This window comes from Pongo pygmaeus, chromosome 7 (assembly GCF_028885625.2).
Source record: "Pongo pygmaeus isolate AG05252 chromosome 7, NHGRI_mPonPyg2-v2.0_pri, whole genome shotgun sequence".
NCBI lineage: Eukaryota > Metazoa > Chordata > Mammalia > Primates > Hominidae > Pongo > Pongo pygmaeus.
In genome coordinates, this window is record NC_072380.2 from 85450679 (window position 1) to 85470477 (window position 19799).

Consider the following 19799-nt stretch of genomic DNA (forward strand, 5'->3'; position numbering starts at 1 on the left):
GGCCGGTCGGAGGGAGGGCCGATGCCGAGGCTGGCGCGGGCTCTTCCCGGTCGCGGGGTTATATAGCGCGGAGCGTGGAGCCCGCTCAGAGCCGGCCCGGAGCGCTCCGACTTGCAAGCGGGCTGCGCGGTGGAGCCCAGTGCCCGAGTGACAGCCGCGGGGAGTGCAGGGCCGGGGAACGCGAGCCCTCGGGGGCAGCTGCAAGGCGTTGGGCAGCGCTTGCCTGCGCCGAGCGAGTCTCCCCTTCCCGGCGCTCCGCCGCCCCGCACCCCACTCTCTCACCCTCTCGCAACTTGGGTCGAGTTGACAACTCCCGCGGCAGCCCGCTGACCCGTGCCGCCTCCGCTGCGCACCCCTCCCCCGGGGTGAGAGGGAGCCGGCGCGCCGGTTCCAGGGACGCTCGGGCGGCAGCAGCTTGGCCATGAGGGCAGTGCGAGTCGTCTAACTCGGGGCTGTCACCGCCACTGCAGCGGAGCCGGCCGGCCGGGCGCTGCGGGACGGGCGGGCGGCTGCCGGCAGGAGGCGCCGAGCCGGGTGACTGCCGCGGCGGGCACAGTCCGGGGCCACAGCGCCGAGCCCGGGCGGGAGTGGCCCCGCGCAGGCAGGGAGCGGCGCCGCGCACTCCAACCCGGCGGGCACCTCGGGGGCGGGCGCGGGGCGCAGCCTTCTCGTCCCGGCCTCTGTGACAAGCGCCCCGGGGCCCGGAGACCGATTGCAGGGCTCAGGGTGGGCGCGGACGCAGGCACTGGGCTCGTGCGGGGCCCCGGGCGTCGCGATGAACATCGTGGTGGAGTTCTTCGTGGTCACTTTCAAAGTGCTCTGGGCGTTCGTGCTAGCCGCGGCGCGCTGGCTGGTGCGGCCCAAGGAGAAGAGCGTGGCGGGCCAGGTGTGCCTCATCACCGGCGCCGGCAGCGGCCTGGGCCGCCTCTTCGCGCTGGAGTTCGCCCGGCGCCGGGCGCTGCTGGTGCTGTGGGACATCAACACGCAAAGCAACGAGGAGACGGCTGGCATGGTGCGCCACATCTACCGCGACCTGGAGGCGGCCGACGCCGCCGCGCTGCAAGGTAACCTGGACCCGCGCGGGAGCATTGTTGGGTCAAGCCTCTTTCCACCCCGCGCCCTACCACGGCAGGCCCCAAACCCCGCTGCCTGGCCAGCCCCGCTGTGGAGGAAAGGAACACCCCATCGGTCTTTTAGGAGACGAGTGGAATTCGCTCCCTGATAAAGGAACGCGATCACTTCTGTACTACCGGGGAGAAGGTGCCCAGTCCTCGTGGGGGTTTGGTCTCTGGGGACTACGGGGGGGTTTCCTAAGCCCTCTGGGGTAGGGAAGGCGGAGGGAACTTGTTACCACAGGTTTGGATCCCAAAGAAATGTCTTGCTCCGACTTACAAGCGGCGCGATGGGAAACGGAAGCGTCTTTGGGAAGTTGTTCTGACTAGACTGAAGAAGTGTCTGAAGTGTCTGTGTTACTGTGGTCTGAACCCCTTAGACGAGGGCAGTATTGACGGTTTCACTATAAGTTTAGCCTGAGGAACATAATTACATTGTTTCGCCAGCGATAAGTGCTTTAGTTACATTCCCTGAGCGTGATTGAAAGACGCCTTGCTTCCTAAGAGAAAGCTCTTGGAGGATTTAGGCTTCGTTGTAAATTTCTTCCATGTTTTTGGTCACCCCAGGAAATCTGCATTTCTGAATACTTATTAACTAAACTGAATCTGAGATTTTTTTTTTAAGCCAAAGCAAAGTCCATAACCAACCATAAATGTTGGTCCAGGAAATTTGATAATCGCTGTTGCTTTTTAACAGAATTTTTCATTTTTAGAGAAAACATTTACCTGTACGGAGAAAAGTGACTTGGGCACTTCTCCCGTGTATTGATAATTTATCATCAAACTTATTGATACCTGCGTTTTTAATTTAAGGGCGAAGATGTAACATTTTCATTGGTGGTATGGAGGTGTAGCAAATACAGATTTTTGTGCTCCCTGTCAAAACCTAAAAGATAAGGGTATTCATTTTCCAGGATACCGATTTTGGTTTTTAAATTGTCAAGTTCTTATGTGGTAAAATTGCATATTTACCTGTAACTTGATTTGTGAGAGTACTTCTTAGAGGTGTCAGCTAGCCCAGTTAGAACAAGCCAGTGATCCCTATTTCTTCATTAAAAATTGTGGCTTCATTTCTTGGCTTTGGATGAATTCAGATTATTAATTACAGTTTTGATTTGTGAGCCTTGAAGTGAGTTTCCATTTTGAGGGTTCTCATACTAAAGACTAAGAGCTGTTTCTCTTGGGCCACTGTTTCCCCAAAAAAAGAGGAGTGTGTAGTGTGTGTGTTGTTCTCTGAGCTCTGGGCTGAGATCAGTTCTTTGCAGGTGTCTTTAGCTCCAGCAAGCTGATCCCATGTGGTCTACTTGTATTGGGCTTGTCACAATTACATGACTTTCCCCTAAGCAAAGTTATTCAGTAAATTGCTGTAATTCCCAAAGACTTCATGGGAGGAAGGCAGCTGTAAAGCTCAGTCGTTGGCAAGCCTTGCAGCGTTAGAAATTTGAAGCTCACTGTAGTATTTTTGTTTTGTGTGATCTTTGTCCTACTGATCGCCATGTGACTCACTTTCTGCACTCCCTTCTCTTTTGCATGTTTTCTCCTCATCTGGACTTCTGAGGACAGCTGGGAATGGTGAGGAAGAAATTCTGCCCCACTGTAACTTGCAGGTTTTTACCTACACCTGTGATGTGGGGAAGAGGGAGAACGTCTACCTGACAGCTGAAAGAGTCCGCAAGGAGGTTGGCGAAGTCTCAGTCCTGGTCAATAATGCTGGTGTTGTCTCTGGGCATCACCTTCTGGAATGTCCTGATGAGCTCATTGAGAGAACCATGATGGTCAATTGCCATGCACACTTCTGGGTAAATATAAACATCCTTGTTTTCTTTGCTGGGCCCTCCTCAATGAGAAGGTTGGGAAGGAGAGAGACTTCAGTGCCAGCCTGAAAGCAACCTGTACTCTTTCGCCACAAGGTCTCCTTAGCTCTTCCCTATGGTAAACTGCAGTGTATGCTGGTTACTATTAGTCGTTTTGTCCCCGCCCACCCCCCGCCACCCCTAACTCAGTATTTTTGAGAGGGCAGAGGATTGAACATTTTGAACTAGTTTGAAAGATCGCCATAAAAATAACAAGACGGAGCGTAAAACCCTGGGTTTGTTTATTTTACTTTCTGTTGAGTTTATAAAACACTGGTTGTTCTTATGAATTCCTACAGTCAGGATTTAGGCTTCCAAATTACTGCTCGCCACATTTTGGAAAGTGCCAAAGATTCTGAAATCAACATTTGTGGTCTGTTGGGAGTGGCCAGGCCACCCTGGCAGTCACTTCGCATCCCCTGACCATCCACAGGGTCCAGGGCATCTTCCTGTTGCAGGACGCCTCGGGACTCTCTTGGGTTAGACAGCGCCTCGCAAATATCACCCTAATAGGACCCTAGAGAGGGAAGCGAGGTGGTGAAACCTGGTAAGCTGGGGATTTAAACAATGTCCGCTTCTAACCATTAAACAATGTCATGATCTACGGAGGGGTGCAGGGCCTTCTGCTGCTCTAGGGGCAAAGGTAACCCCAGTTTTTCATCTCAACTTGTCTTCAGTAGAGGTAGGTGTGACTCTGTCCCCTATAACTGCACACTGCTGACCCACTTTATGCTCTTTTTCCTCACAGTATTTTCCCTTTACTTTTGTAGACAGATACGATTCAATAAAGAAGGAGTAAAAAAATAGGATTCTACTTTTTTTTTTCCATAGGCGGATTAGCCTTCTAATAGAACACAACAAAGAACTGTTTCTCCTAAATAGGTCACATTAAACCTCATTAATTTTTTAGCAACTGCTTAAAAACTTAATCTGGCTTTAAAAGTACTTATTCAAATGTTGCACCTCAAGCATCAAACCTGTTCTCTGCTCTTGGAGGACGCTTATTTTAATGTTTTATTTTTAAACATGAACTTTATTTATTTATTTATTTATTTATTTATTTTTTGAGATGGAGTCTCACTCTGTCACCCAGGCTGAATGCAGTAGCGCGATCTTGGCTCACTGCAACCTCTGCTTCCCAAGTTCAAGCAATTCTCCTGCCTTAGCCTCTTGAGTAGCTGGGACTACAGGCACATGCCGCCACACCTGGCTAATTTTTTGTATTTTAGTAGAGATGGGGTTTCATGGTGTTGCCCAAGCTGGTCGCGAACTCCTGAGCTCAAGCAGTCCACCCACCTCAGCCTCCCAAAGTGCTGGGATTGCAGGTGTGAGCCACCGCACCTGGCCTATTTATTTATTTTGAGATGGAATTTTGCTCTTGTTGCCCAAGCTGGAGTACAATGGCGTGATCTTGGCTCACTGCAACCTCCATCTCCCTGGTTCAAGCAATTCTCCTGTCTCAGTCTCCCGAGTAGCTGGGATTGCAGGCATGCGCCACCACGCCCGGCTAATTTTGTATTTTTAGTAGAGGCGGGGTTTCACCATGTTGATCAGGCTGGTCTCGAACTCCTGACCTCAGGTGATCCGCCTGCCTCAGCATCCCAAAGTGCAGGGATTACAGGTGTAAGCCACTGCACCCGGCCAACATGAACTTTATTTAATTCATTTAGAAACCTCTAGAAATGAATATGTAAATGACCTGAGCTTGTATATGTTTTAAACAAGTCAGGAAATCACCGAATACAGTTTGGGGAACTACAGCTTGCCTGTAGGTGTGTGTTGGGTTCAGTGGGGGTGGGGAACTGGATTAAAGTCCTTGCTGTGGCTGGGTCCCCAGGAACAGGCAGCAGGTGTCAAAGGGATGGTTAGATGAATAAAAGGCAGTCCAACCAAATAAATTTGACATAGAATTTATCAAGAATCTTGTGTGTTTATGACTAATCCTGAGTAAAACAACTACCATTTGAAATAAAAGACATACATAAGTGGGAGGCGGAGTGTCATTTTCATATTTGAAGAATGGTAAAGATGAAGCTGCCGTAAAAACTGCAGTTGATTTAAGTCAGCCCTAAACAGTTACAGCACTATCAGTAGGTTCATTATGAACCGCAGACACTGACTGGGATTGTTTTCTCCAGTAACGTTTGACTAAGATGATGCAAGATTACATAACTGTAAACTTTTACCTACACCAGGTATTCTAAAATTTAGCCATCTTGCCTACTTTGTCTGCATGATTATTTTGCTTAATTGTAAAATTTTAAGTGTAATCAGGTTTTTAAGAAACCTCATACAATCTGCAGTGAAATACTTAAAACAAGAAACCAGCTCCAGGAAGACATCTGATAAAATGAGTGCTAATTTAGTGTGTATAAAGCACAGAAAATTCATAGCCTTAGCTTTGAAAATGCACATAAATTGATATACCGTCTTTCTAATATTAGGCTTTTTAACATAAGGAGGAAGTCAAATTAAATCTCTAAATAGAAAAATTATTCTGGACCTGAATCTGTATACCAAGGAGGAGCATAGCACCTTCCTAGAGTCATCACTGTGCTTTGAGATGTTGCTTAACCACACAATTTAAGGAGTTCTTGGAAGCCTTGATGGTAATGACGTCACTTTGTATTAAAATATGGGAGGCTCCTGAATTCTCCAGCTGTTTTTCCCCTAAGCATCTAAACTTAAGAATTTATTTTCAATATTGAGTCAGAAAATTCATTTTAGAGTTGGAATTTCTGACTTCTTGCTGAAATTTACAAATCTTTTGAGAAGTTTTGATTCAGCAACCAAAATTTAAAGGAAAATTCAGTATAATTTTTACAGTGAATTTTTTAACAGGGGTTAAGGAGTGTCGCAAGAGCCACCTGAATTCAGCTTCCCTTCCAGTAGTCCTCTTAGGCAAAGTGTTGGTGGCAGCTTTTCAAAGATGTGTTGATGTTGGCATGTGCTGTTTTCCTTCCAGAAAAAATAATGAGTGTGTCTTTTTACTGTATCTGGGTATGGAAAAGAAGTTACCCCATACATTTTTAAAAGTCCATCAGCTGAGCAAAGAACTGTTCAGTCATTTGAACAGATCATCCTGAGCCAGACATTTAAGTAACAGTTAATATCTGTTTTCAGCTGTTAATACAGTTAATATCTGTATTTCAACAAATAGTATGTTGATCCTGACTCAGAGCAAAAGTGAGTGAAATAGAAAACCATGTGGACTTTCACTGAAAAGCTGTGGGCACTCTCAAACCAGTCCACATACTATTCCCGCTACCTGAAACACCCTCTTCCTCCATTCCACGTGTCTTTTAAGGTGTAGCTCAAGTCTCAATATAACCTTTCCACCCCACTGCAGCCCTTCTGGCCTTTTTGGATATTAGAGTTGCAAGAATCCAGAGACCTTCTTGTTCAACCCTTTGTTTTCCAGTGAAGTAGGGGTTAAATGACTCATCTAAGGTTTTTCTTTTCTTTCCATTAATCTCTCACAGCATTTGTTATCATTCTCCCAAAGTAGATAGCAAGTTGTCTGAAGGCAGTTTGTTATATACATCTTTCATTTTCCTTTGCCTGGAACAAAACTCTATTCTTAAGTCACTCAATAAATATTTGGTAATAATAGGCTTAAATATTTAGAAGATAACCTATTCAGAGAATACTCACATGGGTCTATGTTCTGAAGTTTTAAAAGGTAAGCATTATGGGCCGGGCACGGTGGCTCACGCCTGTAATCTCAGCACTTTGGAAGTCCAAGGCAGGCGGATCACTTGATGTCAGGAGTTCGAGACCAGCCTGGTCAACATGGAGAAACCCTGTCTCTACTAAAAATACAAAAAAATTAGCCAGCCGTGGTGGTGCTAGCCTGTAATCCCAGCTACTCAGTAGGCTGAGGCAGGAGAATTGTTTGAACCCAGGAGGCCGAGGTTGCAGTGAGCAGACATGGCGCCACTGCACTCCAGCCTGGGTGACAGAACAATACTCCATCTCAAGAAAGAAAAAGGTGAGCATTATGTTGGACTAAAGCTGTGTAAGATCATTATTGCAAACCAGGGCTGTCTCACCCTTGTTATCACTCATATTTTCTTTTGCTTTCCTACATAACTTTCCATTCTCCCTGTCCCACATGTGTTCTCATTTTTACTATTTTGTGTTAGAACTCTGCTCATTGGTGTGAGGCTAGTGACTTGATAAGGCTGGTGTTGGTATGCCAATTTGAATGAAGCTCACATTGAATGTGTAACAGCCATTCATATTTACCAATGATCAGTCCTCAAAAAGAGGACCCCCGTAGCAATTCTTTCCTTCCCTCTTAACCATGTACCATTTCTGTACCCTTTGGAAGCCTTTCCTCAGCCTGGCATAATTCTGTACAGCCTTCCAGTCTGCTGTGACACTTCATCTTCCAATGTTGATCCATCACCAGTAGCTCTCCTAGGAACCTTCTCCTGGTCACCAGTCAAGACTTAGTGATAGATTTGGGGTAGGTTCTAGTCAGCATAATCTACTGTGAAACACCCAGTACAAGACAATGCAAAATGAATGCACTATCATGCACTTTAACACTAGCATAGAAATTTTTCATGTGGGCTGTTTATATCTGGGTGAGATGTAAAAACTTGAAAGATACCTCTCTTGGGCGGGGTGCAGTGACTCAAGCCTGTAATCCCAACACTTTGGGAGGCAGAGGAGGGTGGATTGCTTGAACCCAGGGGTTCAAGACCAGCGTTGGCAACATGGCGAAACCCTGTCTCTACCAAAATACAAAAATTAGCTGGGCGTGGTGGCATGTGCCTGTAGTCCCAGCTCCTCAGGAGGCTGAGGCAGGAGGATGGCTTGAGTCCAGGGGTTGTAGACTGCAGTGAGCTGAGATCGCAACACTGCACTCCAGCTTGGGTGACGAGAGCCAGACTCTGTCTCAAAAAAAGGAAAAGAAAAATACCTCTCTGTATTCTACTTTGAAATATGGAAAGTTGGTCTCCATGCAAACCCATGTTTCCCTCAAAATACTAACATTGCTTTACTTGTTATTTTTTAAGAGAAGTAGAATCTTAGCTTGCTATTTCTAAAAGCCAAAGTTTATCTGTAGATCCTTTTTAACCAAAGAGCTGCATTTGGCCTTTATACGTGAGCAGCAAATTGATCCCTGATTAACCAAAAGGGGGAAGCAAAAGCATTTAACTCCAGGCCTTTTATATTCTGAAGAATTTTTGCATGGTAAAGGACTAAATCTGTCAAATAGCTAGTAGGTAATTTACTTCTATTGATATGGTAGTCAGACAAGATAATTGGTAGTTAATTAATAGACCACTTAACTTAAAAGGTTTCACAGTTTTAAAATACTAATTACTGAATTAAGCATTTATCTATATCCAAATGTCTAAAGTCTATTTAGTTAAAATCTATCCAGGAAAAGTAAAAGCCCACCAGCTAGATCTGAGTAATGTAGCACTTAAAGACATTAGTGCTGCTGTTGTACCTAATATCTCATGAATGGTCCCTAATCATTAATGTTTAGGTTCTTATGTGATTTACTGGTTTTTAATCTCACATACTGCATTCCTCTGTTCTCTGGTTACAGAAACTAGTTTTGTTCAAGGTTTCTTACATTTAAAATTTTTAAAATCATTTCTAAAGTATTCATAAAAATATTTGGCCAGTATTTCTTTCTCCTTACCATAATAACTGTAAGACTAATTAGTTTATAGAGAATATTGATTTCCTATCTTAAGATAGCTACTAAACACTTGGAATTCATGGCCTATTTTTAAAAGTCTCCAGTAGAACTGGTTTCTGTTATTAAATATATGTCATATGTATAAAAATGTTTGAACTTTAGAAGTACTTTCAATGTCTTAAACAAAGTTGTAAATTGACCTGGAGTCAATTTTATCTTATTCTTGTAGTCACAGTTGAAAACTGAGTAAAACATCTCTTTTGATAGGAACTGCTTGGTACCTGGGACTGTATACCTATATACACCAAATAGGATCACATGCTCATTGAACTTTGAGTGTCTGTATTTGATACATTACATGCTGGGCCCAAATCTGTTGCTACTAGAAATCAAAATCTGTGACATGATAAAATATCACTTTACGTGGCTGGTGTGAATAGGGAACCAGACGCTACATCAGATAAAAAGTTCTCCAGCATCTTCAATATGTTCTAATCTGTGTCTGTTTTTCTCAGTTGTTTAAAAAATACTGCTAAATAACCAATGTCATAATTTCTAACCTAAATGAGAAAAACAGCAGTGCTGTCCTCGTTGCCAAATCCAGTGTGCAGCTTCGTCTTTCTACAGAATGTGACCCTCTTGACCGTCTCCTTGAAACTCAAGTGCTTTAGCTTCCATGATAAGCCCACTTTGTCATGCTTCTCTGTCTGCCTTCAACTACCTTGACTGTGCCACACATTCTCGTAAAGCAGCATGTCACAAAACTGAACAAACTCCTCTTTGCTCCTTCTTGCATTCCCTGGTCACCAGGCTTAGAAACATCAGCATTATCTTCACCTCTCCAGCCTACATACGTTCATGGGTCCCCAAATCCTGACTATTCTCTTGTGCCCCTGTGCTTTGATTGATTGCCCCTTTCCTTTCCTACTTCATCCTGTGTGCCTCCATCACCTCTTGCCTGGACTCTTGAAAGTGCCTCTGATCTTCTTTTCCTGTATTCGCTTTTGGCTTTCCAACCCAGGGTCATCTAAGCAGCCTTGAGTTTGTTATCTGCCTGCTTAAAATGCTTGTATGACCATATTGCTCACAGCGTGAAGTCCAGGCTCATTAGTATGGCATCCTGGCCCTTCCAAAGCTGATTTCCACCTGCTTTTCCAGGTCAGCACCTATTTTATCCCCTCATCTACTGTAAACTTCAGATGGGCTGGACTCCTCACTGTGCCTGGAGAGAGCCTTGCACACACTTATGCTTCACACAAGAGCCTCTGTTTGGCTGTTCTGCCATTTGAGTCCTGTTTTACTTGAAGACAACAGAAGTTGAATAGTTCAGAAAAAAAATCTGTCACTATTCCTGAGAAAGAAAAACAAGTTCAAAATATTTTCATGTTCACTTAATAATATCTTTATATATTAAGATGGCAGTCCCTGTAAAATAGTCGTGAAATTCTTGGCTCAAGGAATGGCCCTTTCTTGTTTGATCATGGAGTGAGTTGTGCTATTTATCTCAATTCCTGGAAGGAAGAAAAGTTGCTATGTGTTCTTTTCTGCCTCATTATTTCTACATCCCAGGCTTTATCCATTTTCTGCCCAAACAGAAATTTATCTATAGGATATGTCAAAGTGGAAGCATTGTGTAGCCTGTGCTAATGCTAACACTGACTGAATAGCTTTCTCAAAAAGACTGAATGCAGAGTGCCCCGGCAGAGTCCTTAGCCATTCATTGCAGGATTGGGTCACTACAAACCCTATAGTTTAATACTTAACTGCTCACACTCCGCTTATTCTCTTCTCCTACGTTTGTTTTTACTCTGATCATGCTTCAGATTTTCGAGATCTTTGGCAAATTCTAGTGAATTGGTTTTAGTAACTTGAATATATCTAACCCATGACAATCTGAGAAAATTTAATAGCCTCACTTGAGAGTTAGAAGAATTTTAAGTAGGAAACCCCTTTACATTTAAGTTTTGTCTTGAGTTGAGAAATATTAATAGCAAATTCATCTAAAATTTCTGCTTTAGTTCTTTCAGAAACTAAAATTAAGCCTCTTTCAATTATGATAAGTAGTCTATTTGCATGTGTCTAATCCAGATGTCTGCGTATATGGATTAATGTGCAGATGACATGGTATGTTTGTTTGCTTGCTTGTTTTCCTATGCTCAGTAATAAGTAAGAAGACATGATTATGGTGCAGTTACAGCTACTGGACCTGGGAAAGTCCTAAATACCGGGAATGTTTTTGGACCCCCAAACTGTACTATGCTGAAGTTCCACTAGGGGGTGTACTGGCAGGGTGGATTTGTATCTTATTTCCTGCACATAGAACCAGTATTTTCCTGAGAGAAAGGGTCTTTTGTAACTAATCTTTGGAGTGTGACAAAATCTAATAGTCCTTAAGAAATAGAGAACTATTTCCTGCCTCCGCTGAATGGGTTAAGTTCAATGTTTTGAGCCTGTAACTTCAGAGATCAGATTAAAATGTGTTAATCTTTCTTATCAGAAGTTGGTATAGTAGTTAGCTATTCAAAGAACTAACACTTCTAGATTCTATCAACTGACCTAGAAGCTCCTTTAGGCTGAGACCCCATATAGACATAACTGGAAAATAACTCAGAAGATGGGGATTTCTGATTCTTTCTAAAGCATACAGCTGGTCCCCATAATAGGTAGCCTTCAGAAGGTTCCCTGTATTGTGAATTATCATTCTGTTAAGATACCATTGTTCAGAGCCTAGGCTAACAGAGCATGGCCTTGGGATTCATTTGCCTTGACATACCTGGCTGGCCAGTTCCAGTCACCTGCATCCCTGGGTTTATACAGGCTTGTGCCATCCCCACACTGGAGTGGATGCGAGGGGACGCACACCTTTTCATGTGGTCTGAAGGAATGCTAACATTTTTTACTTGAAGAGCTTCCCCAGTGTATTTCATTCTTGAATTTTTTTTCTTCTTTTTTACTTTATTTGTCAATTCTCTTGAAACTCAGGTTCACACCTGTCAGGGACCATTTTCCTAAATGCTCTGAAACTAAAATGAAGTGAGCCACAGGGGGGAAAAAATGAATATCCTCTTATAATCTTCATAAAACTTTCAACACTACAGCAAATGCTGCTAGAATATTTAACAAGTAAGGGCAATTACTGCCGCAACCTTGAGTGCTGTCAAATTAGCCCCTTACAATGACAAGCCACTTACAATGAATTCACATTTGGAAACAAAACATTACTTGGTCTGTGAAACTTTCAAAGATCACACAAAGATGTGTGAAAGTGGCAGTGGTGTTAGCATTGTATTTTTTGGTTTGGAAAAAAACAGAAGTGTTTCTTACATGCTGCTTGCATAAAATATGAATTTCTTGCCTTTCCTTCAAATAGTTTAGTACTGGAATTTTTGAATATTAACATGGTGCAGCTTCTTAGTGTTATCCTAAACAATAGGGCTCAAAATAACATAAGTGTTACTTATGTAAACACGTGGTTATTTTGAGGACAAGTGAAACTTAAAATTCAAAGCCTGAATTTTCCCACCTGTAAGTTGTAATTAACATACTGCCCCCTACTGATTTCTTAAGTGTTTTTTACATGGGCTAGTTCTACAGTCTCTTCGGAAAGAGAAGCATAAGGTGTAATGAATTACTTTTAAATGATTTCATATTGTATTTTTATTATGTTTGCTGGACTCTTCAAGTGTTGCAATTTTTACTTATAACAGTCGTTTTTTGCCTATAGTAAAATGGGACTGATATAAGAAGGATTAGAAAGGAGGTGGTGTTGGAAAGTTTCGTTGTTTTCCAGCGTCATCTAGGACTCGGGATGAAAGCGACTAGGCAGCTGAAGCGACTGCTTAGCAATGACTTCTTTTCTTAGGTCAGATACTGTGTTTTAACCAGAATATGGTCTGCATGGAGGGCAGGGAGGACTGGGAGCCATACATAGTAAGAACCAGGACTTGCAGGAACTTGAGGAAACAACCTAACCAAAAATAGATAGCACTTATAACAAAAATAGTCTATAAATACATGCTTAATGAGCCTTGTGTACATTTACTAAATTTTTATATAGCACTTAAATTTACAAAGCCTTTTCATAAACACTTTTCTCATTTGAGCCTCACAGCAACTCTGAATTAAGTAGATGTTTATCTCATGTTTATGGATGAGGAAACAAACCCAGAGAGGTGAAGGGACTTCCCTAAGGTCACTGCCGGGGAAGGAAGAAACTAGGACCCAAACTCTCAGCCTAGGCTTCCAGGTTAGAGCCTGTACAAATACTTAGCTGTGGGCTACAAGTTCAAAGCTCCTGGTACAGTAGGTAGATTTTCCTATGAGTCACTTAGGAGTTTTGCCCTGTGGTATAATGTAAGAATTAATCTTCAAATGTTGATTTTTTATTAGCATGGTTAGTTTAGCAATAACTGATTAACCCTAGCTTAATATCCCCAGGAAGCTTGCTCTGTAGATTAGACAAGCATGTAAAAATTCAAGCCTGAAGAACCAATACTATACTAGAATTTTATTACAAAAGCTCAACTTGTGTGTTTCTGGGCCTTTTCTGTACTTTTCCATAGCTTGTGTTGGAGAGAGTTATTATTTCCTTGAGAATAGTGTAGTGCATCCTTCGTCACCCAGCTTCCTTCTTTCTCTTCCTAGTTTGCATATCAGCATTGACAAATTAGACACAAAAAAAAGTCACGAATGGAAAGAGCTCTTCTACAAGGACTGGCTGAACAAAGTTCTATGAATAATTGGTACCAAAATATCAGTTAAGTGTGGTTTTAGTTTAGTTCATTTTGTTAGCTTATCTCCTAACAAAATGTAAAACCTTTATTCTGTTATATAATATTCTTATGGGATCAGAATTCCAGACAGCTTCATAAGCTTTGCCTTTGAAATGTTAATCATGGATTTTCAAAATTGTGCACTTTGGGCCACTGGGCCACTGGTAGTGTCCAAACTTATAGTCCGAGTATGTGATCTATAAAGGGGTAATTATTCCCTAAATGAGGTTTTCTCACAGGCTTACAGAGTATAAAAGCCTCTATGGTTCACTTGTCCAAGGTAAAGTTGGAAAGCCAGTGAGGTAAGTGCCAAGGCTGATGGAGTCTACAGTCCCTGTCTTGAAAGCTAAGCCTTCAAAGCCTCTGTGGATATGGGGGGAAGGATTTGAAGTCTTTTAGGTTTCTTCTTTACGAACTTTGTTCTAATGGGATTGGGTGGCTTGCTAGTGCTAAAAATGGATCCAAGGCAAATAGACATAGAGTCAGTCCACAAAGTCCCATGGTCATTCATACTAGGGGCTCTTGCACTAGGGGCTCTTGGCATTGATTTGAACCAGGCTTTACCTGATAAATGCTAGGGGTAGGAGGCACTGGGAACAGAAGGAGGATCAATTATATTGCCTGTTTCACTGAACTCTTAGGAGAGTTGATCTGAAGCCACGTGAGGTCGGGAGTAGACAGATTGCTCAGGCTCACTCTAGAACCTTCTTCTCGGCTTGTGGTCCCAAGCAGCCACAGTAGCACCACCTAACTACTGAATCCGAGTCTGCATTTGATTCAGACCCCAGGTGATTCCTACGCGCATGTGCATCAAAGTTTGAAGAGGAACTACTCTTCCCACTTTTTCAGTATTCCATCTCCCCCTTACCGACATACACACACTTTTTTTTTCCTGAGCTAACCAGCCCTTTAGGAATCTTGTACCTAGGAAGATGTCAGACCGCGCACTCTGGGGCCCACTCTGATCTGGCTTTATTTTTTAAATTTTGATTCAGGTCCAGTGTCTGAATGGTTGCTCTGCCCAGGGTGGAGTTTTCACAGCCCTAAGCACCACAGCAGAAAGTCAGGGCCAGCCAGTGAAGAACTGTGTGGCATTGCTGGATAATGGAAGGAATGATGTCTCACGTATATTTGTTGTCCTTAAAAGGAAGTTTTCTTTTTTCAGTTCTCATAATTTAGTAATGATATTTTCGGTGGTTTAACCAGAGTTGTGATTGGTAAGTGATTGGTGTGATCTTCTATTACATTTCAATATTGTTCCTCTGTGAGGTAGCTAGAATATATCAGACTTGTTGGATCAGTGTTATTGTCCTTCAAAGGTACTTCTTAATTTCATGGTGGAGTGGTGGTTTGAAGTATAGAAACTAAAAGTGATGAAGTTTTGAGTCCATATTTAAGTTGTTGGCTTTTTTTTTTTTTTTTTTCAATTTCCAGCCCCAAATGTATTCCAAACCTGGAAAATATCGTTACAATATGAGAATGAAAACTTAAGGGACAATCATCACTGGAGTATATGGGACTTCCTTTCCTAATGTACATGTTCTTTCTAGTGAGTAGTTCTCATGTGGGTGATTTTGCCCCCAGGGAACATTGGTAACCTCTGGAGATATTTTTCTTGTCAGACTGGTGGAGCTGCTGCTGGCATCTAGTGGAGAGAGGTCAGGGATGCTGCTTAAACATCCTTCCATGCATAGGGCAATCCTATGGCTTAAAATTACCCAGCCCCAAATGTAATGGTGCTGAGATTGAGAAACGCTATTCTGGAGCACTGGTTCCCAAACTCAGCTACAAATGGGAACCACCTGAGGGACAGTGCCTCCTGATGCCTGATTCTCCCATTGGAGATTCTGGTATAATTGCTCTGAGATGTGTCCTGAACACCAGGAGGAAAAGCTCCCCAGGTGATTCTAATGTAGCAAACCACTGATTTATAGGAAAGTTGCCATCTGCAATCTTTAAAATCCTTTAAGAGGTTCATAAATATTTATTTTTGTTTTTTAACAATGCCTATCCCAGTGGAGGTACCTCATACACCCTCCTATGTGTTGAGTGAAACTAAGTTCTAACAGTGCATGTTTAAAAACAGAATAAGTTTTCAGGTATAATCTCTTGAATATATTTACCCTTCATTTACGTAAAGATTTTAACTTTTTAAAGATTTCCCAGTAAGCAAACTAGAAAGCAGGGAAGAATTTGAACTATTTACACTTAGGAATTACAGGGGTTGATGATAATGGGGACATCGAGAGCTGTGCTGTTGGAACGGGAGTAAGAAATCGCCACTGCAGATGGCCTGAGCAGTGGCTAAGCTCCCATGCATGTGTTTATGCGTCATGGAAGTAGTTACTGGTCACTAGAGCAGAACCGAAGCCTCTGCCCTTTGGAAGATCTGTCTTTATTACAATTTCTGAGATGCAGTTTGAGTTTGGGGCAAAGCAAAGAGATTAATGACAGCCTGTTGCTTGGCAAGCTATTTGGCTGCAATTTTGTGGGTTATTTTCATTATTCCATAAAGAGTTATTAAATAGGGGGAGGGGCCTGAGGCTGAAGGAGATCATCGAACGCTCATTTGATCATCTAGGGCCCGGCAGGGGAAGGATCAGGGAAAATAGCATTTCAGAAACACTGTTCAGCATTCATTGTTTAACACATTGAGCCTCCATGGACTCAAGTAAAACACAGAAAAAGGATGATTGTTTCAAACAAATAACTTGTAATTTTTTTAATAGATAAGAGGCATGCACTCAAGTTATATTATGTTAAAAGGCACAGCCGTGACATCATAGAAATAATGAGATATTTTTGCTGATCACTCAGTGCTGGCCACTGCACTAATGGAGTTGATCCCTTATTGAGTCATTTATGAGAGTCTTAGGCAAATAATAGCTCAGCGTGACCTCAGTATTCGGGGTGTGTGGTAGGAATTGGAAAAATAATTGTTGAATCTAAATCGTAACATATTTGAGATGAAAAAACTTTGGAGATCTCCTCTTTTGTCTCACAAATGAGTTTAGTCAAGCTCCAGAGAGGTCAAGTAACAAAAGGAAGGTCAAGTAATTGGCAGTCAGGACCAAGTGGGTTTCTGGATTCCAAAGGCCAGTGTATTTTACAGACAAATTGAGTTTTAAGTCACCTTATTTCTGGTATTTCTGCATAGTGAGCTCTAAAATGTAAGGGAATGTTAATATCTGAGTTGCTGCCTTGAGGTAAATTCATCCTGTCCTTTAACAGTGGGAAGACAAGTTAATGAAGCATTTATTTTTGCTGAATAACTAATGGTGTCATCATCGAGGTGTTCGTTTGAAAAGCCTGGCTCTTTTATTAGCTTCTTGGTTGCAGGGCAACTGTAGGAGTATTCTTGTGCATGTGTGTTAAACTGCTGATTCTGTTCAAATGTTACACTAATCCCTGTGGCCTCACAATAATACATGTTTTTAAAGGGATAGATTTAACATTGGCACAAATTTGACTATTATGACATGTTCTTTAGTCTCTCCTCTATTATCTAAAGAGTGAATGTTTTGTCTCAATCTGATAGAAATTAAGATGAACATTTTGTTAAGTCTGAGAGAGTAGTTCCAGGCTTAAGTATCTTGGGGCTCTGTTGCACAATTGGTCAGGGGACCTTTCTGTCTCTACAGACATACCCAACTAGGAAAAAGAGGCTATTACGCAACAACATATGCATGTTAGAATTTCTGTTGTCAGCTGCAACTAGAATATTTAAAGTTGGTATTGCTAGTAAATACAGATTTAGGTTTTACTTCCTAATTAAATATATAATTTTGTAATGAAGATTGTTTTTTTCAAATACTACTTTCTATGGTCAAAGTAAAATGGCTAAAGTTTGGTCAGTATACTTAATAAGTAGATACCTTTAGAGGTACTTTAGCCATCTTTTCCTTACCCAGGTGAGCTGATAGTATGTCACCATTTTACATTTTTGAACACACTAATGATGTATCCTATTAACTTTAACACAGTTCACTATATTTTAAGCACCTTCAGGCATTATAGGATGTATAGTCCCCTTTGGAAGTGAATGTCTACTCTTTCTTGGATGTTCAAATAAAAGATAAACACTTCAAAACGATTCTTATAAAACATGGCTTTTTTGAATTGATCACAGGACAATGAATAAAACATTGTGAAGCTACAGGGACTAGTGGAACATTTGAGCAACATCAGCAGTTAGTACTTAACACACATGCACAAGAATACTCCTACAGTTGCCCTGCAAAAGTTTGTGCTTTTGAATCATTTTCCAGGAACAGTGACTGAGTTCTCAGAGAAGAGCGCCACCAGATGTCATTTTAGCCTTGTAAATAAGCAGGAGAGTGTTCCTTTGTGATTCTAATAAAGATAAGTTAACTCTGGCAGCTGCACAGGCAGAAGGGGTGGAACAGTAGAGGAAAGTTGCCCAACCATGTGAAGGGTGCCGTAAGCATTTCCAGTCAGACGTTCTTTGTTCAGTGGACTCTTGATGGTGTTCTTTTTTATTCAAAGTTTACATCATGCTATTATTTGGAGATTCTGAAAATCCTTAAGCATACGTGAGAAAACTGTACTGTGCTGGTGGTGTTAACCTTTCTCCCAGCGTTATATGATTTATGGTCCTCTTTGGAAATGAATGTCTACTCTCTTTCTTGGATTTCAAATAAGAGATAAACATTTCAAAACGATTCTTTTAAAAGATGCCTTTTCTTGATCACAGGACAGTCGTGTATGTGCACAAAAATAATGAGGCCTTCTCCTACGGTGAGAAATTAACTTTGCTTTTCTCTTAGTACTCAGGAACCTAGAATTGCTTACAAATATGGAAAACACATTCTGTTGTACCTACACCTTTAAAATGTCATCAATCTCAGAATTTCAAAAGTCAGACCTTGCCGGATACCACATTTCTTCACATTGACGTTTGTTCCACTTTAGGCTAATTTGTCCTGACACTGCAGCTGCAGGCTTTGGGCTGCACAGTCTGTCATTAAGAGTACCAAGAATGGTCTGGAGAGTCGGAGCTGTTGGAAGTTAATTTGGCGTAAACTTTACTTTAAAAGATTTCTCGAGCTATGACATGTCATGTCTATGTGCAGTTACTTACACGTCTGTTTAAGGAGTTCTTGCTTATATTACAAATGTGACCTTTACAGTTATCTTTCAAAGCGCCCAGTGCTTTGAAGAGGAACCCTGAGGAGCTAAGGAGATATTAGACTTGTTAAGCATGTTTCATAGGAATGTCAGTGTCCATTTGAATGTCCTTCCCTTTTTTTTTCAATTACACAGCAACCCTGTCAGCTGGTAGCAGATTATGGTATTGGAATCTTGTGATCAAATTAATCATGGTAATCAAAGTTCTAGCTCTACATTTAATAGCCAAAGTCAGTTATTAAAAGTTTTCTCTTTTGCAAATAAGAAAATCCCTAGGCCCCTTCCAACTCTTAAATTCTGTAAACTTCCTGGTTCATATATTGGTTACTGACTTTGAGACCCCCTAGATCAAGAGTCAACCATATTTTCCTGCTGAAGAACTTGAAGTCCTCTTCTGTTTTTTAGACAGTCAAGAGGACACTGCAATAGAGTGCAATTCTCTGACTTACATTTAGCATCTAGCAAACCTTGCCAACCAGCATGGGCACCAGCTCACTCTGGAGACTGATCACATGTACTGCATTTAGAGACCCCTTTACTAGATGATAACTCCTGATCTATCCATCCTTACGCTTGATGTAACACAGCAGTCCTATTGGTCAGCAAATTATCTGTGCTGCCCTCTCAGATCCACCCATGCCTCACAGGCATTAATCTATACTGAAGCCGTTTGGCTGTGTGTTTCAGATTTGCCCTTTATGTTCTTCTGACGACTCTTTGAGACAAAGTTAAAGATTATGAACCTTAGCTTGAACTGACTGGTGTCATGGCAACTAGCACTTCACCTTTTGCTGGTCTCTACCTCATACATGCTACAATATTTGTGCACATTAATAATTCATTGCAAAGTGCCAGATTTCTTTGTGCTGTCAAGCAGTGTCAAGGACAGAATATGCTGTGCTATCTCAAATGTCATCTACCAGACTGTTGAGGGCAAGAGTAATTAGAAAAGAAAACTAGTCAGGTTACTTGGGAAAATTCCTGAAAATGTGATGCTTTCTAGTCACCCAACTATAGCATTTTTCTTGCAAAGTATGGAATAGAATTCATGTTGATCAAAGTTTATTTAATAATGCGCCCCAGACATAAGGCAGGAGTTTAGAGTAATTGCTCGCCTCTATTCAGGCAGCAAAGGAAATGATTAACAGCCTTCGTGCTCAGTCACGTGTGCTGGGCTCCAGCGGGAACCTGAGCACAGGCTTAAAAGAAACCTGAGTGGTCCTGATGTGGGTGCTCCTACCCCAAGCCT

At 42.0% G+C, this 19799-nt stretch overlaps 1 protein-coding gene across 1 annotated transcript in view; it reads left to right on the forward strand.

Moving 5' to 3' along the window:
- Nucleotides 1–716: 716 nt before the first annotated feature.
- Nucleotides 717–19799, forward strand: part of RDH10 (retinol dehydrogenase 10) — a 28911-nt gene continuing 9828 nt past the window's right edge. The window contains exons 1-2 of the mRNA XM_054498170.2: nucleotides 717–1064; nucleotides 2676–2911. Of these exons, the coding sequence (XP_054354145.1) occupies nucleotides 776–1064; nucleotides 2676–2911 (525 nt within the window). The 5' untranslated portion in view covers nucleotides 717–775. The remainder of the gene's footprint in view (nucleotides 1065–2675; nucleotides 2912–19799) is intronic.